The sequence below is a fragment of the Kogia breviceps genome, chromosome 4, assembly GCF_026419965.1.
Source record: "Kogia breviceps isolate mKogBre1 chromosome 4, mKogBre1 haplotype 1, whole genome shotgun sequence".
In the NCBI taxonomy this organism is placed as follows: domain Eukaryota; kingdom Metazoa; phylum Chordata; class Mammalia; order Artiodactyla; family Physeteridae; genus Kogia; species Kogia breviceps.
This window is the reverse complement of record NC_081313.1, coordinates 166,653,305-166,678,581: the sequence shown is the minus strand read 5'-3', so window position 1 is coordinate 166,678,581 and position 25,277 is coordinate 166,653,305. Positions and strand designations below refer to the sequence as shown.

Sequence of the window (25,277 nt, the reverse complement as noted above, 5' to 3'; positions counted from 1 at the left end):
ATGGTATAGGGGATTATAGAAAGCCATAGTTTACTTCTGAAAGGAAGGGTAAAGGGATACATTTATTAGAAAAGGAAGCTAAAGAATTAAAGATGGCAAGATTCTTTTAAAAGATTGAGCCTGAACTGAAAACCTTTATCATGGCACGCTCACAAATTGCCATTTATAGTACTGTTGGCTGAGCTTGGCCAAGTGGCAGGGATGCACGTAAGGTGCTTCTTATGTTAGGGTGAGAGTGGCTGGACTTGGAAAAGGTAGCTCGCCTGCAGCCTGAATGTAGATTCTGTAAGAATTCCCACTGTTACTCAGAAAGCTCAGGACCCAGGATAAACATTCTCCTACTCATGCAGGATAAGCCACTCAAAGTAGTCTGGCTAGAAATGTCAGGTATCTGAGCAAGGCCAAGTTGACTTGTGATAAGCCACTTGTTTCTGGGTAATACAGCTCGTTATCTAATAAGCATCATTCCTGATCATTAAAGCATAGGGATAAAAGCTCCTCTTGGAAGGATCCAGGGGATCTGCTGCTGGTAAAGTGTTGCTCAGTGTCAGAGTAGCAGATAGAATTGGACTTGATTCTGCAAGGCTTCATGACAATAGTAAGTATAAAGACTCTTAGAATAAGTTTTTTGAAAAGTTCCTATATTTCTTCCCATGTTATGGGGAAAGGGCTTCAGCATTGTTTAGAACTGGCTTGCAAAAAATAGTAAAATGATAAGACATGTCAAATGAGGGAATAAAGCCCCAGAGCTCTCCCAGTGTGGGGAAGCTATTATATCTTAGAAACAAGAGATTTATGTTTGAGATTACTGATCCACTAAATTTTTCTTCACTTACATTTGATTTTTCAAAGGTTGGACTTATTGGGAAATGGGGATAGTTCTGCTGTGACATTAAATACTATATTAAAAACTCACCTTGGTATTTAGTGCACTGACTTCCAGGGAATTTACTTAAGCCCACATTTTATTTTATTTTATTTTATTTTTTAAAACAACTTTATTGGAGTATAATTGCTTCACAATGGTGTGTTAGTTTCTGCTTTATAACAAAGTGAATCAGCTATATGTATACATATATCCCCATATCTCTTCCCTCTTGCATCTCCCTCCCACCCTCCTTATCCCACCCCTCTAGGTGGTCACAAAGCACCTAGCTGATCTCCCTGTGCTATGCGGCTACTTCCCACTAGCTATCTGTTTTACATTTGGTAGCGTATATATGTCCATGCCACTTTCTCACTTCGTCCCAGCTTACCCTTCCTCCTCCCCGTGTCCTCAAGTCCATTCTCTACGTCTGCGTCTTTATTCCTGTCCTGTCCCTAGGTTCATCAGAACCATTTTTTTTTCTTTTTTTAGATTCCATATATATGTGTTAGCATGCGGTATTTGTTTTTCTCCTTCTGACTTACTTCACTCTGTATGACAGGCTCTAGGCCCATCCACCTCACTACAAATAACTCAATTTCATTTCTTTTTATAAGCCCGCATTTCATTTTAATCAAGACCCAAAACTAGAAAATGTTATTCCCTAAATAGGCAACAATGTATTTTATTTTATAAGCACTGTAGAGATTTAGTAAATAGCATGTGTGATTAATTTAGAAACAACCTCTAACACTTGACTCAATACATGTAATAGCTTCCTTTTCATTTTTTATGTAAGTTAAATGCAGACCAAGGAGCCACTGGGCAGTCAGTCCTGAGTAGGTTTGTAATCTTGGGCTCCATGGGAATATCTTTCATAAAAGTAAAAAAGGAATGGGTTGATGTTTCTATTAAAAGATTCTGTAATGCTAGGACTTCTACACAGCTTAAATAGTGGTTGGAGGGGGGGTTCATTGTTTGAGGAGAAATGCTCAAATGTTATTTTAGTCACTTGTGGCACCATTGGATTAGGATGCACACTTGTCTTAGAATATCATTTACATCATTACTTTGTTCTGTTGAAGACCTATGGCATGCAAACAATTTAGCATACTCTCAAAAATACATGTAGTATGCCCAGTAAAATACATTGGCTAGCATAAAAATCAAAGGAAATAGTAGTTTGGAATATCGATCAACATTACTAGGGTTTTGAATTGTGAAATAATCAGCAATTCTGCCCATCTTATCTCGGAAGATAAACTTGAACTTGTCACTAGTTTTCATTGTCAGGTCACTGTAGTCAACGTTATTGCTGGAAATTTCAATGCTGGCAAAGCTGATCTTCCGTTTAAAGCTGGAGATGGAGCTGTTGATGATGTTAGTGATGTTGGCTTCTTCCACTTCCTTTGCCTTCCCCTAGTTCATAAACAGGGCAGTTAGATTGATAGACTTGACTCAGCAAAATAAATAAGTAGGTATTTATATACTTAGAGGCCTTAGTATTGAATAATTAGGTTTAGGAGAGACCAGTACTGAGTGCCTCATAAATTGTCTGGTAAGCAAGATTTGGCAGTCCTATTATCCTGTTTATAGGCACCTGTCCCTAGGTCATCAGCTTGTATAATGGGAAGAATAACCATTGCCCATTCTAGGTGTGCAGAGCCGTGTGGTAAATGTTAATTGCTCAGACCTTGAAGCTAGCTGACCTGGGTTCAAATCCCATTCTGCCTCTCACTATTGTGAAATTTTAGTCACCTTAATCCCTTTAGAACTCAATTTCCTTGCCTGCAAAATGTTGATGACATTAATACTACCTCTTGAGACTGATGGGAATATTAAGTGGCATAAATTATGTAGAGCATTTAGTAAGTGTTTGATGAATTCCATTCTATTCCTGGGAGGAGGGAATAATTGATTATGAGAGTTAATAGAAATCAGCAGTGTCTTAAGGTCTTTGCCACACAAACAGAAATAGTGATGCTCCTTGCAATCCCATGGAGTTGCCATTCTCCACCATGGCTGGGACAACATAGGCTTGGAAGAAAACTCCACGGTACGCAGAGACAACCTGGTCTGGGAAGAAAACTCCATGGGACACAGAGGCAACCTGGTGCCAGGGCAGAGTCTGTGGGGGGTGGCGGCAGCCATTGTTGACTCTTACTCAAGCAGCACATCAGAAGCAGCCCAGGACTCTGACAGTGGCTGATCCACCATAGCTCACCACCATACCCCATACACACAGAGAGTCCACACAAGTCCTGCTTGCCCTGTTGTTTGGCTCCCTGACAGGGTAGGGGTGGCAGAGGCTGGGGGAATGATCAGCTATGAAGGACAGAGGGGACTTGGACTCAAGGCTTCATCTGAGCAGAGCAAGGGCAACAATTGCTGGTGCCTGCACAGGCAGTACATCAGAGGGCAGTACACTTGGCCCTCTCTCTGCAGCCTACCCAAGCCGAGAGCCCCCACAGGCCTCCCTTGCTTTAGCACTTCCCCAGTGCTGGGAGAGGGGAAAACATACATTTAAAGGGGACAGAGCCAGCATGGGCCCAACCCTCAGGGCTTCTGCTCCAGCAACTTGGGATCAGATCCCACCACCAATAGGGTGGTGATGGCCACTGAGCAGAAGGGAAGTCACACTTCACAGCAGGTTCTAGCTCTAGCCCCTCCATTTCCAGTCCCACCTTCTGCCAAGGTGATAGCTGCCAGCACACCCTGAGGAAAGACATGACATGCATCAACACCAAATCCGGCAAAAGCAAAGGGCACATGCACTCTGTATAGGGACACATCCACATAAGGACGCCCATGCAAGACTGCAATAGGTAACTGTTTCACCTAAACTTATAGAGGCAGAAAAATTTAAGCAAAATGAAAAGGCAAAGGAACTGGTCTCAGATGAAAGAGCAAGAGACACCCCCTGAAAAAATAAATAATGAAACAGAAATAAACAATACCAGATAAAGAATTCATAACATTGGTAATAAGAATGTTAACTGAATTAGGGAAAAGAATAGATGAACGTGGTGAGAATTTTAACAAGGAACTAAAATATAAAGAAAGACCCAATCTTGGGAATGTCCTGGTGGTCCAGTGGTTAAGACTCCATGCTTCCACTGCTGGGGGTACAGATTCAATCCCTGGGCAGGGAACTAAGATCCCACAGGCCACATGGCGTGGCCAAAAAAAAAAAAGACCCAATCAGAAATGAAAAATTCAATACTGAAATAAAACTCACACTAGAAGGAATGAAGCAGACTAAATGATACAGAAAAATGCAGAAGTGGTGTAGAAGATAGAAAATGGAAATTACCCAATCAGAACAGCAAAAAGAAAAACAAATTAAAAAATAAATTAGAATAGTTTGAGAGATCTCTGGGATAACATCAAGTGTATCAATGTTCACATTATAGGGATCCCAGAAGGAGAAGAGAAAAAGAGAAGGGGATGGAAAATGTATTTGATGAAATTATGACTAAAAACTTCCCAAACCCAAAGAAGGACCAAATATCCAGGTACAGGGAACACAGAGGGTCCCAAGCAAACTGAACTCAAACAAACTCACACCAAGACATAATTAAAATTCCAAATGTTAAAGAGAGAATTCTAAAGGCAACAAGAGAAAAACAAAGAATCATATACAAGGGAATCCACATAAGGCTATCAGCTGATTTCTCTGCAGAAACTTTGCAGGCCAGAAGGGTGTGGTATAATATATTCAATGTGCTGAAAGGGAAAAACCTGCAACTTAGGTTATATTACCCAGTGGGATTATTATTTAGAATTGAAGAAGAGATAAAGAACTTCTAAGACAAGCAAAAACTAAAACAATTAATTAATAATAAGCCCACCCTAGAAGAAATGTTAAAGAGTCTTCTCTAAGTGGAAAAGAAGTATCTAGAGGAAAGGGAAAATCCCACTAGGAAAGGCAAATATATAGTAAGAATTGAGGATCAACCACTTAAGCCAGTGAGAAGATTAAAAGACAAAAAATTGTAAAAGCAACTATAACTGCAAAAAACAGTTGAAGGGGGCTTCCCTGGTGGCACAGAGATTGAGAGTCCGCCTGCCGATGCAGGGAACACAGGTTCGTGCCCCGGTCCGGGAAGATCCCACATGCCGCAGAGCGGCTGGGCCCGTGAGCCATGGCTGCTGATCCTGTGCGTCCTGAGCCTGTGCTCCACAACGGGAGAGGCCACAACAGTGAGAGGCTTGCATACCGCAAAAAAAACCCCCAAAAAACAGTTGAAGGATAAACATGAGATGTAAAATATGACATCAGAAACACAAAATGTGGGGGAGGGGATTAAAAAAATGTAGATCTTTTACAATGTGCTTGAACTTAAGTGACTACCAGTTTAAAACAAGTAGGCATAGTTATAGGTCAATATATATGAACCCCATGGTTGCTACAAGTCAAAAACCTACAATAGATACATAAAAACTAAAAAGAAAGGAACATAAGCATATTATTAAAGGAAATCATCAAACCACAAGGGAAGAAACAAAAAGAGAAGAACTGAGAAGAACCAGAAAAACAACTGGAAAAGAAGTAATAAAATGGTAATAAGTACATACCTATCAGTAGTTACTTTAAATGTCAATGGACTAAATGCTTCAATAAAAAGACATAAGGTGGCTGATTGGATTAATAAACAAGACCCACCTATATGCTGCCTACAAACGAGCTAAATACAGACAGACTGAAAGTGAAGGAAGGAAAAAGACATTTCATGCACACAGAAATGACAAGAAAGTCAGGGTAACAATACTCATATCAAACAAAATAGGCTTTAAAACAAAGTCCATAACGAAAGACAAAGAAGGGCATTATATAATGATAAAGGGATCAATACAAGAAGAGGATATTACACTCGTTAGCATAAATATACCTAATACAGGAGCACCAAAATACATAAAGCAAATACTAACAGACATAAAGGGAGAAATTGACAGTAACACAATAATAATGGGGGAGTTTAACACCCCATTTACACCAATGGACAAAGCATCCAGACAGAAAATCAGTAAGGAAACAGTGGTCTTAAATGACACGTTAGAACAGTTAGACTTAACAGATATCTATGGGACAGTCCATCCAAAAACAGGAGAATAAACCTTCTTTTCATGTGCACATGGAACTCCAGGATAGAGCATATGCTAGACCACAAAACAAGTCTCAGTAAATTTAAGAAGATGGAAATTATATCAAGCAGTTTTTCCAACCACAACAGTATGAAACTAGAAACTAATTACAGGAAGAAAATTGGAAAAAAACAAAAACATTTGAAGACTAAACAAAATGCCACTAGAAAACCAATGGGTCAATGGATACATCTAAGAGGAAGTCAGAAAATACCTCAAGACAAATGAAAATGGAAACAAAACTTTCCAAAATCTATGGCATGCAGCAAAAACAGTCCTAAGAATGAAGTTTATAGCAATACAGGCCTTTCTCAACAAACAAGAAAAATCTCAAATAAACAATCTAACCTACCATCTAAAGGAATTAGAAAAAGATGAACAAGCAAAGCCTAAAGTTAGCAGAAGGAAGGAGATAATAAAGATCAGAGAGGAAATAAATAAAATAGAGGCCAAAAAAATAATAGGAAAGATCAATGAAACGAAGAGCTGTTTTTTTAAAAAAGATAAACAAAATTGATATAAACCTTTTAGCCAAGCTCACCAAGAAGAAAAGAGAGAGAACCCAAATAAAATAAATGAAAGAGGAGAAATAACAACTGATACCACAGAGATACAAAAAATCGTAAGGTAATACTACAAACAGTTATATGCCAACAAGTTGGACAACCTAGAAGAAGTGGACAAATTTCTAGAAACATCCAGCCTGCCAAGACTGAATCAAGAAGAAACAGACAATTTGAACAGACCAATCACTAGTAGTGAAATTGAATTTGTAAAAAACAAACAAACTAAACTAAACTAAAAAACCTCCCAGCAAACAACAGTCCAGCATCAGACTGCTTCACAGAGGAATTCTACCAAACATACAAAGAAGAGCTAATACCTGTCCTTCACAAACTATTCCAAAAAGACTGAAGAGGACAGAACACCCCCAAATTCATTTTATGAGGCCACCATTACCCTGATACCAAAACCAGGCAAAGACACTACAAAAAAAAATTACAGTCCAATATCTCTGATGAATATAGATGCAAAAATTCTCAAGAAAATATTAGCAAACCAAATCCAACAATATATAAAAAGGATCATATACCATGATCAAGTGGGATTTATTCCAAGGATGCAACAATGGTTCAGTGTTTGCAAATCAATCAATGTAATACACCACATTAACAAAAGGAAAGATAAATATCACATGATCATCTCAATAGATGCAGAAAAAGCATGTGATAAAACATCCATTCATGATAAAAAACTCTCATCAAAGTTGGTATAGAAGGAACATATTTCAAAATAATAAAGGCCAATTTTTACAAACCTACAGCTAACATCATACTCAATGATGAAAAGCTGAAAGACTTTCCTCTAAATTTAGGAACAAGATAAGGATGCCCACTCTTACCACTTCTATTTAACATAAATAAAACACATCCAAATTGGAAGAGAAGTAAAACTGTCACTACTTGCAGATGTCATGATACTTTATATAGAAAACTCTAAATCTCCACCAAAAGATTATTAGAACTAATGAATTTAGTAAAGTTGCAGGATACAAGATTAATATACAGAAATTTGTTGCTTTTCTATGCACTAATAATGAACTATCAGAAAGAGAAAGCAAGAAAGCCATCCCATTTAAAATGGCATCAAAAAGAGTAAAATACCTAGGAATAAACTTAACCATGGAGGTGAAAGACCTATACTCTGAAAACTATAAAATACTAATGAAGAAAACTAAAGATGATACAAAGAAATGGAAAGATATCCCATGTTCATGAATTGGAAGACATAGTATTGCTAAAATGTCCATATTACCTAAAGCAATCTACATATTTAACGCAATCCCTATCAAAATACCCATGACATTTTTCACAGAACTAGAACAAATAATCCAAAAATTCATATGGAACAAAAAAGACCCCAAATTGCCAAAGCAATCTTGAGAAAAATGAACAAAGCTTGGGCTTCCCTGGTGGCGCAGTGGTTGAGAGTCTGCCTGCCGATGCAGGGAGCGTGGGTTCGTGCCCCGGTCCGGGAGGATCCTGCGTGCCCTGGAGCGGCTGGGCCCGTGAGCCATGACGGCTGGGCCTGCGCGTCCGGAGCCTGTGCTCCGCAACGGGAGAGGCCACACAACAGTGAGAGGCCCGCGTACCGCAAAAAAAAAAAAAAAAAAGAACAAAGCTTGAGGTATCACCCTCTCTGACTTTAGACTGTAATATTATAAAGCTACAGTAATCAAAATAGCACTGGCACAAAAACAGACACACAGATCAATAGAACAGAACAGAGAGCCCAGGAATAAACCCACTTACCTATGGTTAATTAATCTATGCCAAAGGAGAAAAGAATATATAATGGAGAAAAGACAGTTACTTCAGTACGTGGTGCTGGGAAAACTGTATAGCTACATTTAAAAGAATGAAATTAGAACATTTTGTCACACCATACACAAAAATAAACTCAAAATGGATTAAAGACCTAAATGTAAGACCTGAAACAATAAAACTCCTAGAAGAGAACATAGGCAGAACACTCTTTGACATAAATCATGGCAATATTTTTTGGATCACTTTCCTAAGACGAAAAGAAACAAAAGCAAAAATTAAACAAGTGGGGCCTAAAATTAAAAGCTTTTGCACAGCAAAGGAAGCTATCAATAAAATGAAAAGATAACTTACTGAATGGGAGATAATATTTCCAAATGTTATGAACAACAAGGGGTTAGTATCCAAAATACATAAACAGGGACTTCCCTGGTGGCACAGTGGTTAAGAATCCGCCTGCCAATGCAGGGGACACGGGTTCCTACCCTGGTCCAGGAAGATCCCACATGCCGCGGAGCAACTAAGACCGTGTACCACAACTACTGAGCCTGCGCTCTAGAGTCTGCGAGCCACAGCTACTGAAGCCCACACACCTAGAGCCCATGCCCTGCAACAAGAGAAGCCATGGCAATGAGAAGCCCATGCACCGCAATGAAGAATAGCCCCTGCTCACCACAACTAGAGAAAGCCCGCACGCAGCAACGAAGACCCAATGCAGCCTAAAATAAATAAATAAATAAATAAATAATTTTTAAAAGTAAGCTAAAGAAACAAAATAAAACAACAACAAAAAAACACAAAATATATAAACAGCTCATACAACTCAATATCAAAAAAAAGAAACAGGGGCTTCCCTGGTGGTGCAGTGGTTGAGAGTCCACCTGCCAATGCAGGGGACATGGGTTTGTGCCCCGGTCCGGGAAGATCCCACATGCTGCAGAGCAGCTGGACCCGTGAGCTATGGCCGCTGAGCCTGTGTGTCCGGAGCCTGTGCTCTGCAACGGGAGAGGCCACAACAGTGAGAGGCCCGCGTACGGCAAAAAAAAAAAAAAAAAACAAAACCCCAAACAACCCAATCAAAAAAAATGGGCAGAGGACCTGAACAGACATTTTTCCAAAGAAGACAAAAAGATGACTAACAGGAAAATGAAAAGATACTCAACATATCTAATTATTAGAAAAATGCAAATCAGAACAACAATAAGATATCACCTCACATCTGTCAAAATGGCTATCATCAAAAAGTCTACAAATAACAAATATTGGCTAGGATATGGAGAAAAGGGAATCCTTGTACACTGTTGTTGGGAATGTAAGTTGGTGCAGCCACTATGGAAAACACTATAGAGGTTCCTCAAAAAACTGAAAATAGAAATACCATATGATCTAGCAATTGCACTCCTGGGTATATATCCAGGTAAAAATGAAAGCACTAATTCACAAAGATACATGTATTCCAATGTTCACAGATGCACTATTTACAATAGCCAAGATATGGAAGCAACCCAAGTGTCCCTCAACAGACAAATGGATAAAGAATATGTGATATATACATATATATGAAATATTAGCCAGCCATAAAAATGAATGAAATTTTGTCATTTGCAGTAATGTGGATGGATCTAGAGAATATTATGCTTAGTGGAATAAATCAGACAGATAGACAAATACTGTGTGATATCACTTATATGTGGAATCTAAAAAATAAAACAAATGAATGTAAATAGCAAAACAGAAACAGATCCACAGATATAGAAAACAAACTAGTGGTTATGAGAGGGGAGAAAGAAAGGAGAAGGGGCAAGATAGGGGTATGGGATAAAGTGATATAAACTACTGTGTATAAAATAGATAAGCAGCAAGGATGTATTGTACAGAACAGGGAATATTAGCCATTATTTTATAATAACTTTGTAATAAAACATTATTTTTGTAATAACTTTTAATGGAGTATAATGTATAAAAATACTGAATCATTATGCTATACACCTGAAACTAATATAATATTGTAAACCAACTCTACTTCAGTTAAAAAATAAATTTAATTTAAAAAATAAATAATTTTTTAAAAAAGGAAGCCTACAGGGAGTAAAATAAATGAAATACATATTCTTTGGCTGGCACATATGATCATTTGCCTTTGGTACTTGAGTAATATAACTGTGAAACCATGTTCACAATAGTTAAACACAAGAGAAAAGGCAACTGGATCTTTGGGCTATTCTGAATCCTCATTTCCTCACCATTGGACCCTGTGCAGTCCTGGCACTTTGCTGAAGTAGGGCAGCTCTTCTGCACTGGATCCCTATCATTTTTTTGCCTGTTAGCAGGAGCTTTAGTATGCTAACGTCTGTCAAATTGGGCTTCCAAAGAATCCCAGGGTGCTGTAGGCTTGCAGAGAATAATAGTTAAGGGCATGGCCCGTTGCCCACTTCAAGTGGGAGTAACAGGTAAGTGTCGGGCTTTGGAACCAAGCAGATTTGGCTGGTGCGAATCCCAGCTCTGCCTGTTACTGTCTGTGTCCCCTTGGATAAGTCACTTATCTTTCCATACTCGGATCCCACAACTATAAAAATGGAGATAGCCTTACTGGGTTGTTATAAGCATTTTAAATGATATAATATTTTCAAAGAGCTTGTGACTGTGTCTGGCACATACATGCTCAATTGATAATAATCATTATTATTATTCTGAGAGCTGGACCATGGTGTTTCACAGCTAAGTCAGATAATAAGTCTTTCCCTGTTAGCAGAAAAATATGCTAATTATGAAATTTACCACAATTAGATTTTTCCATACATTTTTCAGTAAACCATTACTTGTATAATTTAGGAAAACAAAAATGCGACTAAAGAATAAATATTAAATACATATTAATCTGAAGCATAAGCAGCTGATCATGTTAGGTTTGATACTGGGTTTTTCATGGATGCTTGTTCTTGTAGTTGTGATTTTATGTTGCATACAGATAACACTGTTATTTTCTGCTGGAAATTTAAACATATTAATATCTCACTGTATTTGGTGAAAAGAGCAGTCTTTTTTAAAAGGTGTCATGGGGCTTCCCTGGTGGCGCAGTGGTTGAGAGTCTGCCTGCCGATGCAGGGGGCACGGGTTCGTGCCCCAGTCCGGGAATATCCCACATGCCGCGGAGTGGCTAGGCCCGTGAGCCACGGCCGCTGAGCCTGCGCGTCCGGAGCCTGTGCTCCGCAACGGGAGTGGCCACAACAGTGAGAGGCCCACGTACCACAAAAAAAAAAAAGTGTCATGACTTCCAGATTCCCCCAACTGAACAAGGATGAGAATCACTGGTGCAAAATGAATCACTGGGGGTCGGGAACCAGGTCCAGGTCATCTCTACAGACCAGTATATGGCACAGGTGATGAATCATATATAGGGCCCTCAAAATTCTTACCCTATCTTTGGCTGCCATCTGCTGTAGGGAGCTGTAGTGGGCAACTGCATATTCCAGGAGGGCCCCAAACACGAAGCTAAAGCAGATCCCCAGGTACACGTCAATGGCCTTTATGAAGCAGTTGGTGTTCGGAAGAGAAGTGCGGGACCCAATCATCAGTGTGGTCATTGACAATACAGTGGTCACTCCTGGGGAAAAAAGTAAGCAATGTACCCACCTCAGTGGGCAGTGAACCTTCCATCACCCCCTAGCAGATTGTCTCCCTTCAAGACTCGGCAAGGTGAGGACAGGACTCAGAAATAGAGCGTAGCTCATTCTGAAAAGTCTGTGGCCTTCTGGAAAACGGTTGATTTGTCTATTTTGTACAGATATGAGTGATATGATTTTCTAAATGTTTCACCTTCTGTCTTCTCACTGGAGGGAGGAGTTCAGTAAACAAAATAACAGACAATAGACCATCAAATCACAATTCTCCCTTATCTGTCACTGTCAAACACAAGTTTAAAAATGCATTATTCCTAAAGTAGTCTCTCTGTCTCTCTTTCTCTCTCTGTAAAAGAGTCTCTCAAGAAACCAGCTCCTGGAACTGCCCTGGGAATATTAATGAAAACAATGGTAGAAGGTAAAAAAAAAAAAAAAAAAAAAGGACCTGGTAACCCAGTTCTTAGAAATCTCCCATTGGAGCTACTTACCAATGCAGGTTCTTGCAGGAACTGAATCAAGGGAGATCCAAAACGAAACCCAGGATAACACCACCAGGAAAGTGGAAGGAACATAGGTTTCCAAAATAAAGTACAGGACATTCCTCTGAAGCTCAAATTGCAAGACCAATCGTGTATAATTTCCTGATAGGGTGAACAAGGGATAGGAAATCATGCCTGCTCACCTAGCAGAGTGGTTTCCCTGTGGGATGTTTAACTTCACTATATTCACATTAAGCCATCTGTTGTTCACCCAAACATAGTCAATCATGAACTGTCATCATAGTTTCAATGAAAGAAATTGCAGTTGTAGAGAATGGGATTTATGGGAGTGCTGATGCCCTCACCCAGGATCCTCTTCTTGTGCCTTTCTCTGTCATAGTATTCCTGCAGCATCGTAACTGCTGGTTTCCTTGACATCTACTTCACTGGACTGTGAGCCCCTTGGGGACCTTTTCAGTAGTAGGTGTGGAGCAGGTAAAAGTGCCAAGCCCAAACCCTACTGCCCCACCGCACCTCAGAGGGGTTCCTGGGCCCCAAAGGGACCAAGTGGAAAAAAGATGATATTTCTGACTCAGAATACAACTCAGCTATTTTGCTTTTGTGCAGTTTGTCCCACGAGTTACCTGTTTCCTGCTGTGATCTGGTAACTAATGTGAAATATTGTTGTATGGTGTACTGAGCAAGCCGCAGGTTCTCCAGCCCACGCACGGAATCATTCCCTCTCAGCCAGCTGAACTCCACGTCATTCTCATCATAGCCCCCTGGCAAGTGAAACAGTGCCCTGATCAGCAGAAGAAGGTAGCAGATTGAACGGGTCTGGAAAATGCTGTGATACGGAGGAAACAGAAGCTCTGTCTTGATGGTGCTAAGTCCAAGGATGATCCCATGCAAAATTTGTCATGATTTCTCAAGTGTAATTGCAGTGTCTACTCAGAATGAGATGACCTGCTAGGGCTTTTCACCATCAACTGAGAACCGTTTCTATGCTAAGCATCATATAGACCTGATAGATGATAAGCAACTAGAAATGGCCTCTATCATTATTTAAATGATATTTTTGAACATGTATCTGTGAACCCACAAAGGCCTATGCTAGACATTGCTTTTCAGGACAGTCTAACACTTCGGAGGGGGTTCTCAGGGACTTTACAGTTAGTCTATTCATATTTTCATATTGGCATAAATGCAGAAACAAAAACAAAAAACCTTCAGCCAGCCACTTTATTGATGTATGTAAACATAGGTGTTTGATAAATCCCAAAGCAATTTTACCAATATAGCTGATGATAGTAATAATAGCTACCTTTTATTAAACATTTATGTCCTTTACACATTATGTCTCTAAGTTTCTTATGAGCTTGCAAGGTAGACCTGCATATTTCTTCATTATTTAAACCTTTTTAAAAAAATAAAATAGAAATGGATCTTCTACTTGATATATATAAAGTAGAGCTTACATTTTTCCTCAAACGTTATTATTTAATAAATGCTGTGCCTTAGAATTGAGGAACTATAATGTTTTACCCATTTTATACAAGAAAATCATCAGATTCTGAGAGGTTGTATAAGTTTCTCAGGATACCAGTGCAAATGAAAAACAAACCAGGATTGTACCTCAAGAAAGTTTAATACCAAAGCCCAAGGATGATGATAATAATATCTATCATTTAGTAAAAGCAATTACCTTTCTAAGTGCTTTACAACATTATCATCTCATTTAATCCTCAAATGATACCTTTGAGAAGATAGATGAATGGTTAATAAGCACATGAAAAGATGCTCAAAATCATTAGTCATTAGGGAAATGCAAATCAAAACCACAGTAAGAGACCACTTCACATCCACTAGAATGGCTGTAATTAAAAAGACAGACAGCAACAGATGGTGAGAATGTGGAGAAGCTGGAACATTGCTGGTGGAAATGTAAAACGGTGCAACCACTTTGGAAAACAGTTTGGCAGTTTCTTGAAGACTTAAACTAAATTTAACCCAGCATTTCAGTCCTAAGTATCTGTCCAACAGAATCAAATCATGTCCACAAAAGGACCTGTACACAAATGTTACAGCAGCATTATTCATAACAAGCTGAAAGGCGGAAACAAGCCAGAGACTTGTACTACTTGTATTCTTTTGTCTGGAATAAAAAGGAATAAAGCAGTAAAAATAAAGTACTGATATATGCTTCATCATATATGAACTAAAAAACATTATGCTAAGTGAAAGAAGCCAGATGCAAAAGCCCACATGTATGATTCCATTTATATGGAATATCTAGAAAAGACACATTCATAGAGACAAAAGGTATATTAGTGGTGGTCTGGGAGCTGGTGGTGGCAATGGGAGTGACTGTAAATGGGCACTAGGAGTCTCTTTGGGGTGATGGAAATGATCTAACAATGGAATGTGGCAACGGTTGCACAACTCAGAAAATTTACTAAAAACCTTTGAGTTGTATACTTAAAATGGTTGGATTTTATGGTATGTAATTTATACCTCAGTAAAGCTGTTAGAAATAACTCTTTGAGTCAAATACTATTATTTTTCCTACTTCACTGATGAGGAAACTGAGGTTAATTCTACTCACCCAAAGTCACCCAGCTAGTGAATGGAAAAGCCCAGTGATTCTGGTACCTGTGATCTTAAACCTGGAACTTCATTTTCCAAGGCTACTGGGAAATGGGATGCCAGTGTTGGAACTAACATTTTGTTAAGTCTCAACCTATGGTATCCACTGTCTGTCAGTGGTTATCTCCCCCTCCATAGAGGGGGAGAAGTAGTCATGAGCTCTTAGAGTATTTCCAGGTAAAAATTGTCTGTGCGCTTTCCCTTGGAAGCACCCCCTCATTTACTGAAGCCAGCTGTCTAAATAGGCCTAGAATCCCAAAGAAAAACCATATCTAAAAAAGTAAGTTGTACAAGCCTCTACTTAGATACTTTGCTGTTACAACTGGTAAATGTTCACAGTCATTACATTCTCACTGCTCTGTCCCTGAGTGGATATGGGCAATTGTGGGATGGTATCAATTCTTGTCTAGGGATGGTGTTCAGGAAAAATGCCCTTGGTGAGGTTTCTGTACCCAAATAACTGCTGATAAACATTCAATGAAAGCTTCCTCTGCTCATTGGGGACGATATTTGTGCGAGCAGAGTGCTGAAGTTTCCAGGAGAATCTCACTCCTGGGTTTTGAGATGAGCACAGCCATCCATGGAGGGCAATTGCTTTTTCTATGTGGGGCTGAAAATGAGTTCTCTTTTTGATAACCTCAAGTTTTAGTCTGCCCCCAAACAGCTGTATTGCTTCAAGAAGGTTTTGCATGCATTTAATCAATAAGGTAATTAATCTGCCTGCCTGAGTCTTTAATTAAATGTCTACCTCTGAAAAATGCTGCCTCATAATGGTTGTGTTTCTTGGATGTTGGCCACTTGTGTCCTTATGTAAGAAGTGCCCAGTGGTTTCCAGCACTTGACGATAGTTTTTCCTTCTTGCACAAGCCATGCCTTGATACCTTGATAACTCCTATATGTGGCATTTTCTTCCCAGAACACGTATCACAGGTGCCACCTCCCCATGGTGGGCATTTCAGAGTGGTTTACTAAGGAATCATGGAGGTCACTCACGGTGCCAGGAGTTCATTTGACACATATCAACTTAGAGTAAATCCTCCTTCCTTATCACAAGCAAATCCCCAGATTGCAGTTTAGATGCCCACTTGCTGACATTACTAGATTAAACTTTATATATATATATATCAAACAATTTATTTTAGAAGTTGGAAGCAGTCTTGCAATAAATGTCAATGATTGTTTTGTATACTTGCCATTTCTAACTTCTGCTGTGTTCTTTCTGGCTTCCATGAGTTAGCAGATTCTGAGGCCCCCTCCTAGTCCTATTGACCCCTGTTTGCTTGGCTGTCTTATCCACTTTTAGGTGGAAATATTTGGTGCCGATGCACAGTGGTCCTCTCTCAAAGATGTAATACTGTAAGGTTTATTTTTGAGCAGTCTCCAGATCTCTCTGGATGTACACCCAGAAGGTCTGAACCCATTGTAATCAACATCAAGGAGAGAAAGGCCACTATGTATAGGACACTCTTCATGAAAGCACAGATCTAAGTCACCCCAGAAAATCATCTAAGGGGCCCACACGATGTATACTCACAGCTTTCTAGTTGCAACTTGCATGTCTGTGTGTCCATGGGGTATTTAGACAGGTCCATGTTACATGCAACGGTTGTTGTGATTCTAAGAAAGGAAATATGGATTCATAGAGACTGTTATAAGGATGCTATAGAAAGTATACACTCCCTCTTAAGGGCCACTCCAAGAGAACTTTCACCTTGACTCTTACAGTGAATGTGTGACTTGGTGCCTACATTCAAAGCAGTCCTGAGTTTTTCTGTGCTAAGTGACATCTGTGAGACTCAGTTAAAGCTTGGGGTCCAGAGTGGAGGAAGTTGGAATGTTGGCAATTCAGAGGCAAACTTGCAACAACATTGCAGAACAGAATCATTCACTGGCTTGTTTGAGATGCTTTTGCATTCAGTTTTTAAATTTATTCTTCAGGACAGACCCATGAGGAGTCCGTCCCTATGCAAAATGCTTCACATGAATTATACCTTTGAATTTTTAAAGTAGCTTTACTAGGTAGGAAATATTATTATTCTCCTTTTGCTGCTGAGGAAACTGGAGCTCAGAGAGTCAAGTAACTTGCCTAAGGTCACAGAGCAAGAACTTGCCCCCAAATCTGTCTGAATCTAGAGCCAGGCTATTAATCATCATCCATCATTTGTAATCCTTGTACAGGATACTGTGTTATGTGCCGTAATACAGACAGACACACACACACATGCACATGCACACACACACACATGCTGTGGGACCACGAGGAAGGGGCACCTTAATATTGACCAGAGTTGGGGTCAAGGGAGAGGTCTATTGGACTTCTTGAAAGAGGTGCTGGGGTTCTGGCTGACCTTTGCAAAATTCAGAGCAGCTGAGGAGTGTCAGATAAACGGTCCAAAAGTTCAGTTCATTGCTTAGCTCAGTCCTTGTTTTATAACTTCAGCCTATCACTTGGGATTTAAGATCAGCATCATGAATATTTGGTTCCTGGCCTTCTGCTGAAGGCCTCTAGCAGTGTTTGCAGTCCTTGTCCAGCCCTGGCACAGGTTAGCGATGAGTCCTCCGCCTGCCTTACATAGCACTTTGGGGGCATCTTTCCTGTTCCTGCCAACCAGCGGCTTGATGAATGATTGGGTGGGAGGAAGTTTTGGCCTCAGGGATTTGTAGAAGGGGCAAAGGGGAGCCTGTGACTACAGGTGGTGAGGCTTGGAGGACTATGCTTTGCTTCTCTGTCTGTACAAGAATGACTCAGCTAAGTAAAGATGTATTCTGGAGCCACCGCCACCCCGCTGAGCCCCATGAAAGGAAAGTTCTTTGTATCACCTCTCTGTTTTCTCTTGCTGTTCCCCTTACCTCTTCTTGGCGAGCTTCCTTTAACTCTTTAAGATCCAGCTCAGAGTCCTGTGAAAGCATCCTCTAACATCACCCCAAATCACTAACCTATTCTCCACCTTGAGGCCCCAGAGCCCTGACTTCCTTTCCTTATGTGTCTGTGTCAGGACAATGTCTTATTAGGCTCCATATCCTGTGTCCAGCACGGGCCTGGCACAGAGCACACATTCTCAGTAGATTCTTGTTGAGCCAAACTGGAGAAAGGGCCCTTCTGCTCTGGGGACAGGGATCTAAGAAGGCAGGCGCATGAGAAGTGGTTATTCAAGCACTGTTCAGAATACCTTTGCCTTTTCTCCCCTCTCTTCCCCTCCAACCCCAAGGTCACAGGTACCCAATTACCTGAGAGCATACAGGACTGTGCCATTGGAGAAGAGGCGGATGAGCCTGTTTCCCACAGTGACTTCATGGAGGAAGGACTTTTTGGACTCCACGATGTAAGTGTCTGGCACCCAGAGGAACTCCACTAGGCGTGCATCCAGAGTGAAGCTCTTGTTGCCTTTGAACACCAGCCGCTGGTCCGTCCAGCGCTGTCTGAGGTATATGGTGGCTGTGTAGTCCTGAGGGGGCAGCCGGGGGGAGGAAATGGATGGAGGGAGAAAGCTCAGAAAAGGGAAGGAAAAGGGTCAAGTCTTACTCCCCTACCCACCTCCACTGAGGTCAAGAGCACATACTACAGTAGACATGGGTAGATAAAGTTTGTCTTGAGGTGGTGGCCTGTAGCAATAAGAGAACAAAGCACCTTATTGATTCTGGATAGTAATGCCCACTGCCAAAAGGGGGCCCCACAGGACCATGTTCAGGGTCTTAACTTACTTGCCCTGGATCACAGAGGCCACACCAAATTGTTGAAGGTTTTGGTGAGCAGGGTGCTTAGGTTGTCCAGGATTTACCCAGAGTCCACAGTGGACCCTCTTGGCAAACTGCCTTTAGTGTCACCTTATGTGTTGTCTTAAGTGGGAGGATGGTTGAAAGCAGTTATGTGATTGTTGGTTTTCATCAGCTTGTCTCCCACTCTGTGGGGGACCGTGTGACATTCAGGCTTCCCCCCTGCACTTTTATACTTTTCCCCCACTTTTATCCCTCACCAAGTACACCCACTCCACTCCCTCATTTCTCCCCTCCTAGCCTTTGAATGCACTTTCCTTCTGATACTCAGAAGATCTGTTTTACAAGCATCTTCCACTGTCTTGAGTTTCAGGATAGGTCTCCAGCTTCTGCCATTCCAAGTAAGTCTCTGTTCTGCTTTGAGTAGCTAGAACATGTATCCTCATAAAACACAGGAGAGGGGCTCCTTGGGTGGAAGACGAGGGGCCCACACTTACCATGTTACTCTCTGAAATACTGGAAATACTTGCAATGTCCAGAGTCAGTGCTATCTGAACAGGTTCTCCTAAGAATGAAGAAAAACCTGAAAGACTTCCATAGAAACACACACAGATTTCCTAACCCTACATTAGCACAATCAAAAAATATGCATATATTAGAAAATTATGCCTATTGGAAACTTTTGAACAATTTAGAAGTATATAAAATACTTCTAAATAAAAGGTTAATTTCTATCCTCCCCATCTCAGGAGGAACCACTATGTAGAGTGTGCCTCCCTTTTGTATGAAAAAAAATGCACAAATATGTAGTTAGCTAAATACATAAGAGAGAGACCACAGTGTATTAATTAGTGTATATTTTAAAGAATGTAGCGGTATTTGCTACTTCTTACTTGGAGGATTTTTTCCTATGGTGCTTGCAAGGGACTCATTAGAAATGTAATAGAGATTTGGGAATTTGTACACAAATATATTTCTCCCCCCCCCCAACCAAGTAAATGTACTACAAGATGGCATTCAAGACTGCTCATATTTGAGCTTCCGCTCACCTCCTGACACTTTCCTCCTCTTCCTTTATTTTCCAGGAACCCTAAACTATTTAGAATTGCAGAGCTGTCCACGTTTCATCTGGTGTGCAGATGTCGGGCCTCAATCCTGGAGTCCCAACAGATGGGCCAAACTCCTGAGAGTGCCTGTCTTAGCTCTCAGGACTGAGGTTTGGGAGCCACCATTCTCAGCGGCCAGGCCAGGCCAGGGACGTTTAATCCTCCTTAGACTGGACATGTGGAACAAAAGCCCAGGAGTCAGAAAGATGTGAGTTTCGATCTGGGAAAAATTACCAGATCCTTCAGAACTGCAGTTTTCTCACCTGCAGGTTTGAATATAATGCTAATGACATCAGAGGTTCACGGACAGGGTTAAATGAGACGAGGTGTGTGAGAGCTTCTTTGCAGGGTGGTGGCAAGAGAGAATGGACATGAAGCGCCTACCTAGCTGGACACCTAGAAGGTGCTCAAAAATAATTATCTGTACAAAGGCCCCAGCATTGTTCCCATCACATCCTACCAGGCACTCAGTAAACAGCATTTCCCTTCCCTTCCCCTCTCCTCCGGTGATCTTAGCTAATTCTGGAAAAGGAAAAACTTTCCTCACCAGGTTAACAGATGGCATAGCATTCACTTGCAAGATAACTGGGGACGCCTCAGGGAACTGTGAAAGCGTGTTAACCAGGAAAAGGAGAGGCCAAATTCAAAGGATGCTTAGAAACAGCAAACTGGGGGGAAGCCGACAGAGCGGCCTAATTATCGATTGAAGGAAACCAAGCCACAGGATATAGGTTAAGAATTTGGAAGTGGAGTTTTAAAGCCAAGGCAATTAACAATAATTAACTTAATACTTAGTGTTAATATTTGGTGGGAAAGGGGGAGATCTTTGAGGGCAGACCCAGGAAGGTGCTGAAGGAGTCATGGTGCTAAGTGGCTTTCTGCCTCTCAAGGCAGCAAGGTGCAACGTTAAGAAGAGGAGCTTAGAGTTAGAGTGTTTGAAACCTCTGCTGGCCACATCATAACAGTGTGACCTTGAACAAATTGCTAAACCTCTCTGTTTTACAGTTTCTTACCTGTAAAATAGAGCTACTAATGCTAGCCATCAAGGGTTGGGTTGGGAAGGTTACAGGATCTATCTTATGTGCCTGGAACACAGTGGGTCAGTGCTGGTTGCCACCTCCCTGCCCCTTGAGAAACATGGAGAATGGAAAACACACAAGAGCTCCAGCCTAAGTGTGGGTTTTTATTTGTTTGTTTAGTTTGTTTCTAGGTAGCCTAGTCTGGGCCTTGCTTCAGTTGGCTTTTTTATGGACCGGAGTTTGCTCCTTCTTCCGCTTGAGTTATAAAAGTTAGCTGTGCCACCAGAGGGCAGCTTTCTCCTAGGAAAGAGGTGAAAGCCAAGTTCTGGGCAGAGTTCAGGAGGGCCTGCTTGCAAACCTGTGCTGTCCAGCTCAGTCCCTGAAAAACCCTATAGAGGTCTTGTCGCTCAAGGACATCAGGGTTCGAGAACTGGGTGGACAGACGTTACAGAGAGCAACACTCCCTCCATGGGCCTCGAGGCTGCCTTGTAAACGTAGGTTCTGTAGAAGGCAGAGTGCCACAGGCTCGTGACGAGGGGTGGGGGTTGTGCCTTCCCCTCCTTTTGACTGACGACCCCTTGCCCCATTTTTGCCGCAGGTGGATCTGGGCCTCACATCCCCTTAGGTCCACTCCAGGCTCAGAATGGGCACCTTGCCCTAGGACTCTGCACCTTGTTGGCCCGTGAGCAAGCAACAAAAAGGGCAGTGTCCTGGCCTAATTGTTTGGGATCTGGGAGGCAGAGAAATTGTTGAGTGGACCCAACCAGATGTGGAGACTCATGTGCTTGTCATTAGTGTTCAGTTGCTCCTGGGAAAACCAGAGGAGGTTGAAGCCCCCCAAGGTCCCTTAACATAAGGACCTCAAATCCTAATTGTGTGGCCAGGAAGCTGCGTCTCTCAGATCTCCAACTGAAGGGGGTGTGATTGGCCCCAGCTGCTGTGCTCTGAAATCTTCCACCACACTTGCTCGGAGGCCATGCTTCCCATGGGCTGCATCCTACCAGGGACTTAGCGTGGCAGGAATACTAAGGCAGGCCTGTTCCTGGGAGGCACAGAGATGGGAGACTCCTCTGATGGGAACTTTAGCTCAAGAACTCCCTGGTGGCCTTTCCAAACACACTTAGAATTGCACTGTAGTCTAAGACTCCTCCACCAGCCTTCCTTCCCTCCCTCCCTCCTTCCACTGGGGTCAGACCTCCATTGCGGTCTGACAGCTCTCCAGCTTCCTTCTTTTCCTGCCCCATATTTTGTCATAGATATGGCCCCAATAAATATCTTACACGGATAATCCCCTCCCAGTGTCTGTTCCTCAGAGGACCTGGACTGACCCATTAATCCTAGATCTGACCAGAGACTTTTATCATCTGAAGGGAGGAGCAAGAAGGAAAGGGATTAAAATAGACTGCATCCTGATGCTGTATTTACACACTTCATTTCATTCAGTCCTCCCTGTGAGGCAGATGATATGCCCCCCAATTACAGAAAGGGAAACTGAGGCTCAGAAAGCTAAGATGCTTGCCCGGCAGTAAAGCCAGGAGCCAAACTCAGGTTTGTTCCACTCCAAGGCTCTTCCTACTAGTTTCTGCTTGAGGTAACAAGACATTAGGGACCACGTTGGTTCAGTCTTGCATTTTACAAACAGAGAGGCTGAGACCCTGTGAGGAGGTATGTGGTGGCCTCATTCCTTCCCTCCTTGCCTCATTCTTTCAACAAATATTAATTGATAACTTGCTATCTGTTAAGTACCGAGATGCTGCTGGGGTTGGTGAGGTAAATAAAGCAAGACTCCTCCAGGGGACTGCAGCCTAGAGCTGATACAGACATAAAGCCAGTGACAGTATCACCCGGTAATGGCTATGATTTGGAGATATGTTCAAAACAAAGTGTGAAGAAAGGGGATGGGGCCTGGAGGAATCTGGGTGGGCTGCTCAGAAGAGGAAGCCTTTGATCTAAGACATGAAGGAAAACTGGCATTTCACCAGGGAGTCAAATTGGAACAAGCCATTCTTGACAGGTAAACAGTCTCAGCGAGGAGGCCAAGGAGGCCAAGGAGGTCAGGGGGCACATTTGTAGCAGGGCATAGTGGGGAGAAGTTGGGGAGATGAGACTGACAGACAGATAGAGGCTGGGCTGGGAAGCTCCTGGTGTGCCATGCAAAGGGCTCTGGACTCTATGCTGAGGATGCTGGGAAGCAGGCAGGTATTCTGAGCAGGCGAAGGACCCAGGGGGGTCATCCAGGTGGCAGAGTAGAGGGTTAGCCTTGAGGAAGCAGGCTGAGGCAGGAGGACCAGGTGGAGTAGTCCTGGTGAGACATGGTGGGTTCCTTGAATAATGACACTGGAAGTGTGGGCAGAAGGCGGACAGCGTGTGTGAGGTTGTGAGGAGGCTCTAGGAACCTCCTCAGTGGGGAGGAGTATTTCTGTATCCTGCAGGTGGAGAGACCAGAGAAAGTGCTTTCTCCAAGGTAGCGTGAAAAATCATTGGCAGCTGTTTGTATCCATCACTGCCACTCCTTAACAGGTTGCAGGTCAGAAAACGCAGTCGACTAAAACCTCCTGAAACCCTCGTCTGCCTATTGTCTCTGTTCCTATCTTTTTGAATTGATGTCCTGGGCAAAAAGAATGACCTACCGCCAAAATTGGGCCTGAGAAACTTGTTATATCCTGCTGTGAGATTCTCAAAGCCAGGCAGGGACAGCTTGTCACTTCTGCTGGCCTTGATGTTAAACTGATTCCCCTGGATGCACATCCTGGAAAAGAAAACGGGTTTCGGTGCACATGCTTGCTTACGTGTGGATAAACATGCACACACACAGACTTGAGCTTGTGTTTGCATGTCTGTGTGTGCTTGTGCTCAGATACAAGCAGTAACTTCCCCAAAGAGAAATCTCTGATTTTCAGCTTCCTAATTTTATTACCCCTTTGCTATATATCACAGTGTCATGCTAACTTGGGAACACTCCAAGCACCTTTCCCCCAAACCCAAGGGGTTCATCCATCTATGACCATTTTGGAAGCTTGACTTCTCCAGACAGAGTAACTGGCAAGAAGTTGCATTTGTCCTGGTGCGTCAGGGAGGTGAAGGCCTGATGTTCTGTCTCACCGTTGCTAAGTAGAAAGCGCTGCAGCCCCTCCCACCACATGCAAAACCCAAAGCAGTTCAGCTCAAAGCCAGCGTGGGGGTAGCAAAGCTTACCTTCCAGTGAGGAGACTCAGACACATGAAGGTCAAGTGGAGACTGTGCCTCATGTTGAGGAGCTGCTTATGCAGAGAGGGGCTGAAGTAGAAATACCTGGGGAAACAGATGGGGTAGGTGAGAGGCAGACAACCCAAAAGGCTCACCTCCTCCCAGCCTAGCTTTTCTGTCCTGTGGGGAGTCAGTTACAGCATTTTCTCCACGTCTGTGGGAAGCAGCCTCTTCCCACACCTTTCCGTTTCAGCTCCTGCCCCCTGAATGTCATCCAGGAGTGACTTCATTTTGTAGGATCACATTTTAAATCCAGCCCAAATAAAGGCTGAGGACTTGTTTAGAGAGTGGTTCACCAGAGCAGAAATGTAACTGGTCCATCCTGAGCTGCATATCTGGGAAGCCCCAGGACTGTCCTCACCCTGTCCTTGTCCTGACTTTGCCAGGAAGGACATCCTCGACTACACACTCCCCCCGACCATGCCATGTATCTGAGGGTCTAGGCCTGTTAAGCAGGTCATGTAGCCAGGAAATGAAAACTTCCTGAGGACCTCCATGTGCCAAGGGATGTGTTAGGTACTTTCCCACAGATCTTCTTGCTCTATCCTCACAATGGCCTTGTGAGATGGGCAGGTTAACCCCTGCATTGTGTTGAGGAAACAGAACTCACGGAAAGGTCACTGTGCTAGTGAATGTCAGAGGAGACTCTGAAGCCAGAGCTGGCCGCCTCAGGACCCAGCCACACTGGCTGCTCTCCCAACCTCCTGGACCTGCTCCCTGGGTGCTTTGAAGCAGTTCAGCTGCTGTGGGTGAGCATTGTATGCGTGCGGACTGTCAGGGTAGGCATGGCCCAGGGGCATGGCCTCCTCAGGTTTGGGAGCTGCCGTCAGATGTCTCTGAGAGAGCAACAGACAGCCAGGCAGGCGAGCCTGTGACCCGTCATGCTGGTGACAGCAGAGTGGAGGTTTTTGGGGTGGGGGTGAGGGCTCAGGTCCCATTCCCAGGCAGATCCAGGATGGGTCATCCCCTACGCTTTGGTAGCTTTTGTGAACCAGGCCACTTTCTAGAGTCTTGCCATTCTGAGGCTTAGGGTGCAATTCAGCCATTAATTAACATTATTTTACTTACAAAAAAACCACATGCTTACTGTAGAAATGGAAATGAGATAGATAT

The 25,277-nt window shown here is 42.4% G+C and overlaps 1 protein-coding gene across 1 annotated transcript; it reads right to left on the bottom strand.

Moving 5' to 3' along the window:
• Positions 1-1,355: 1,355 nt before the first annotated feature.
• GABRP (gamma-aminobutyric acid type A receptor subunit pi) lies at positions 1,356-24,203 on the bottom strand. The gene is made up of 9 exons (XM_059061005.2): positions 24,114-24,203; positions 23,549-23,667; positions 19,291-19,358; positions 18,308-18,525; positions 16,614-16,696; positions 13,078-13,215; positions 12,443-12,595; positions 11,751-11,938; positions 1,356-2,284 (listed from the first exon to the last, which is right to left on the bottom strand). The coding sequence occupies exons 1-9, from the start codon at positions 24,164-24,166 to the stop codon at positions 1,982-1,984; spliced, it is 1,323 nt and encodes a 440-aa protein (XP_058916988.1). The 5' UTR covers positions 24,167-24,203; the 3' UTR covers positions 1,356-1,981.
• Between the last annotated feature and the right edge of the window lie 1,074 nt (positions 24,204-25,277).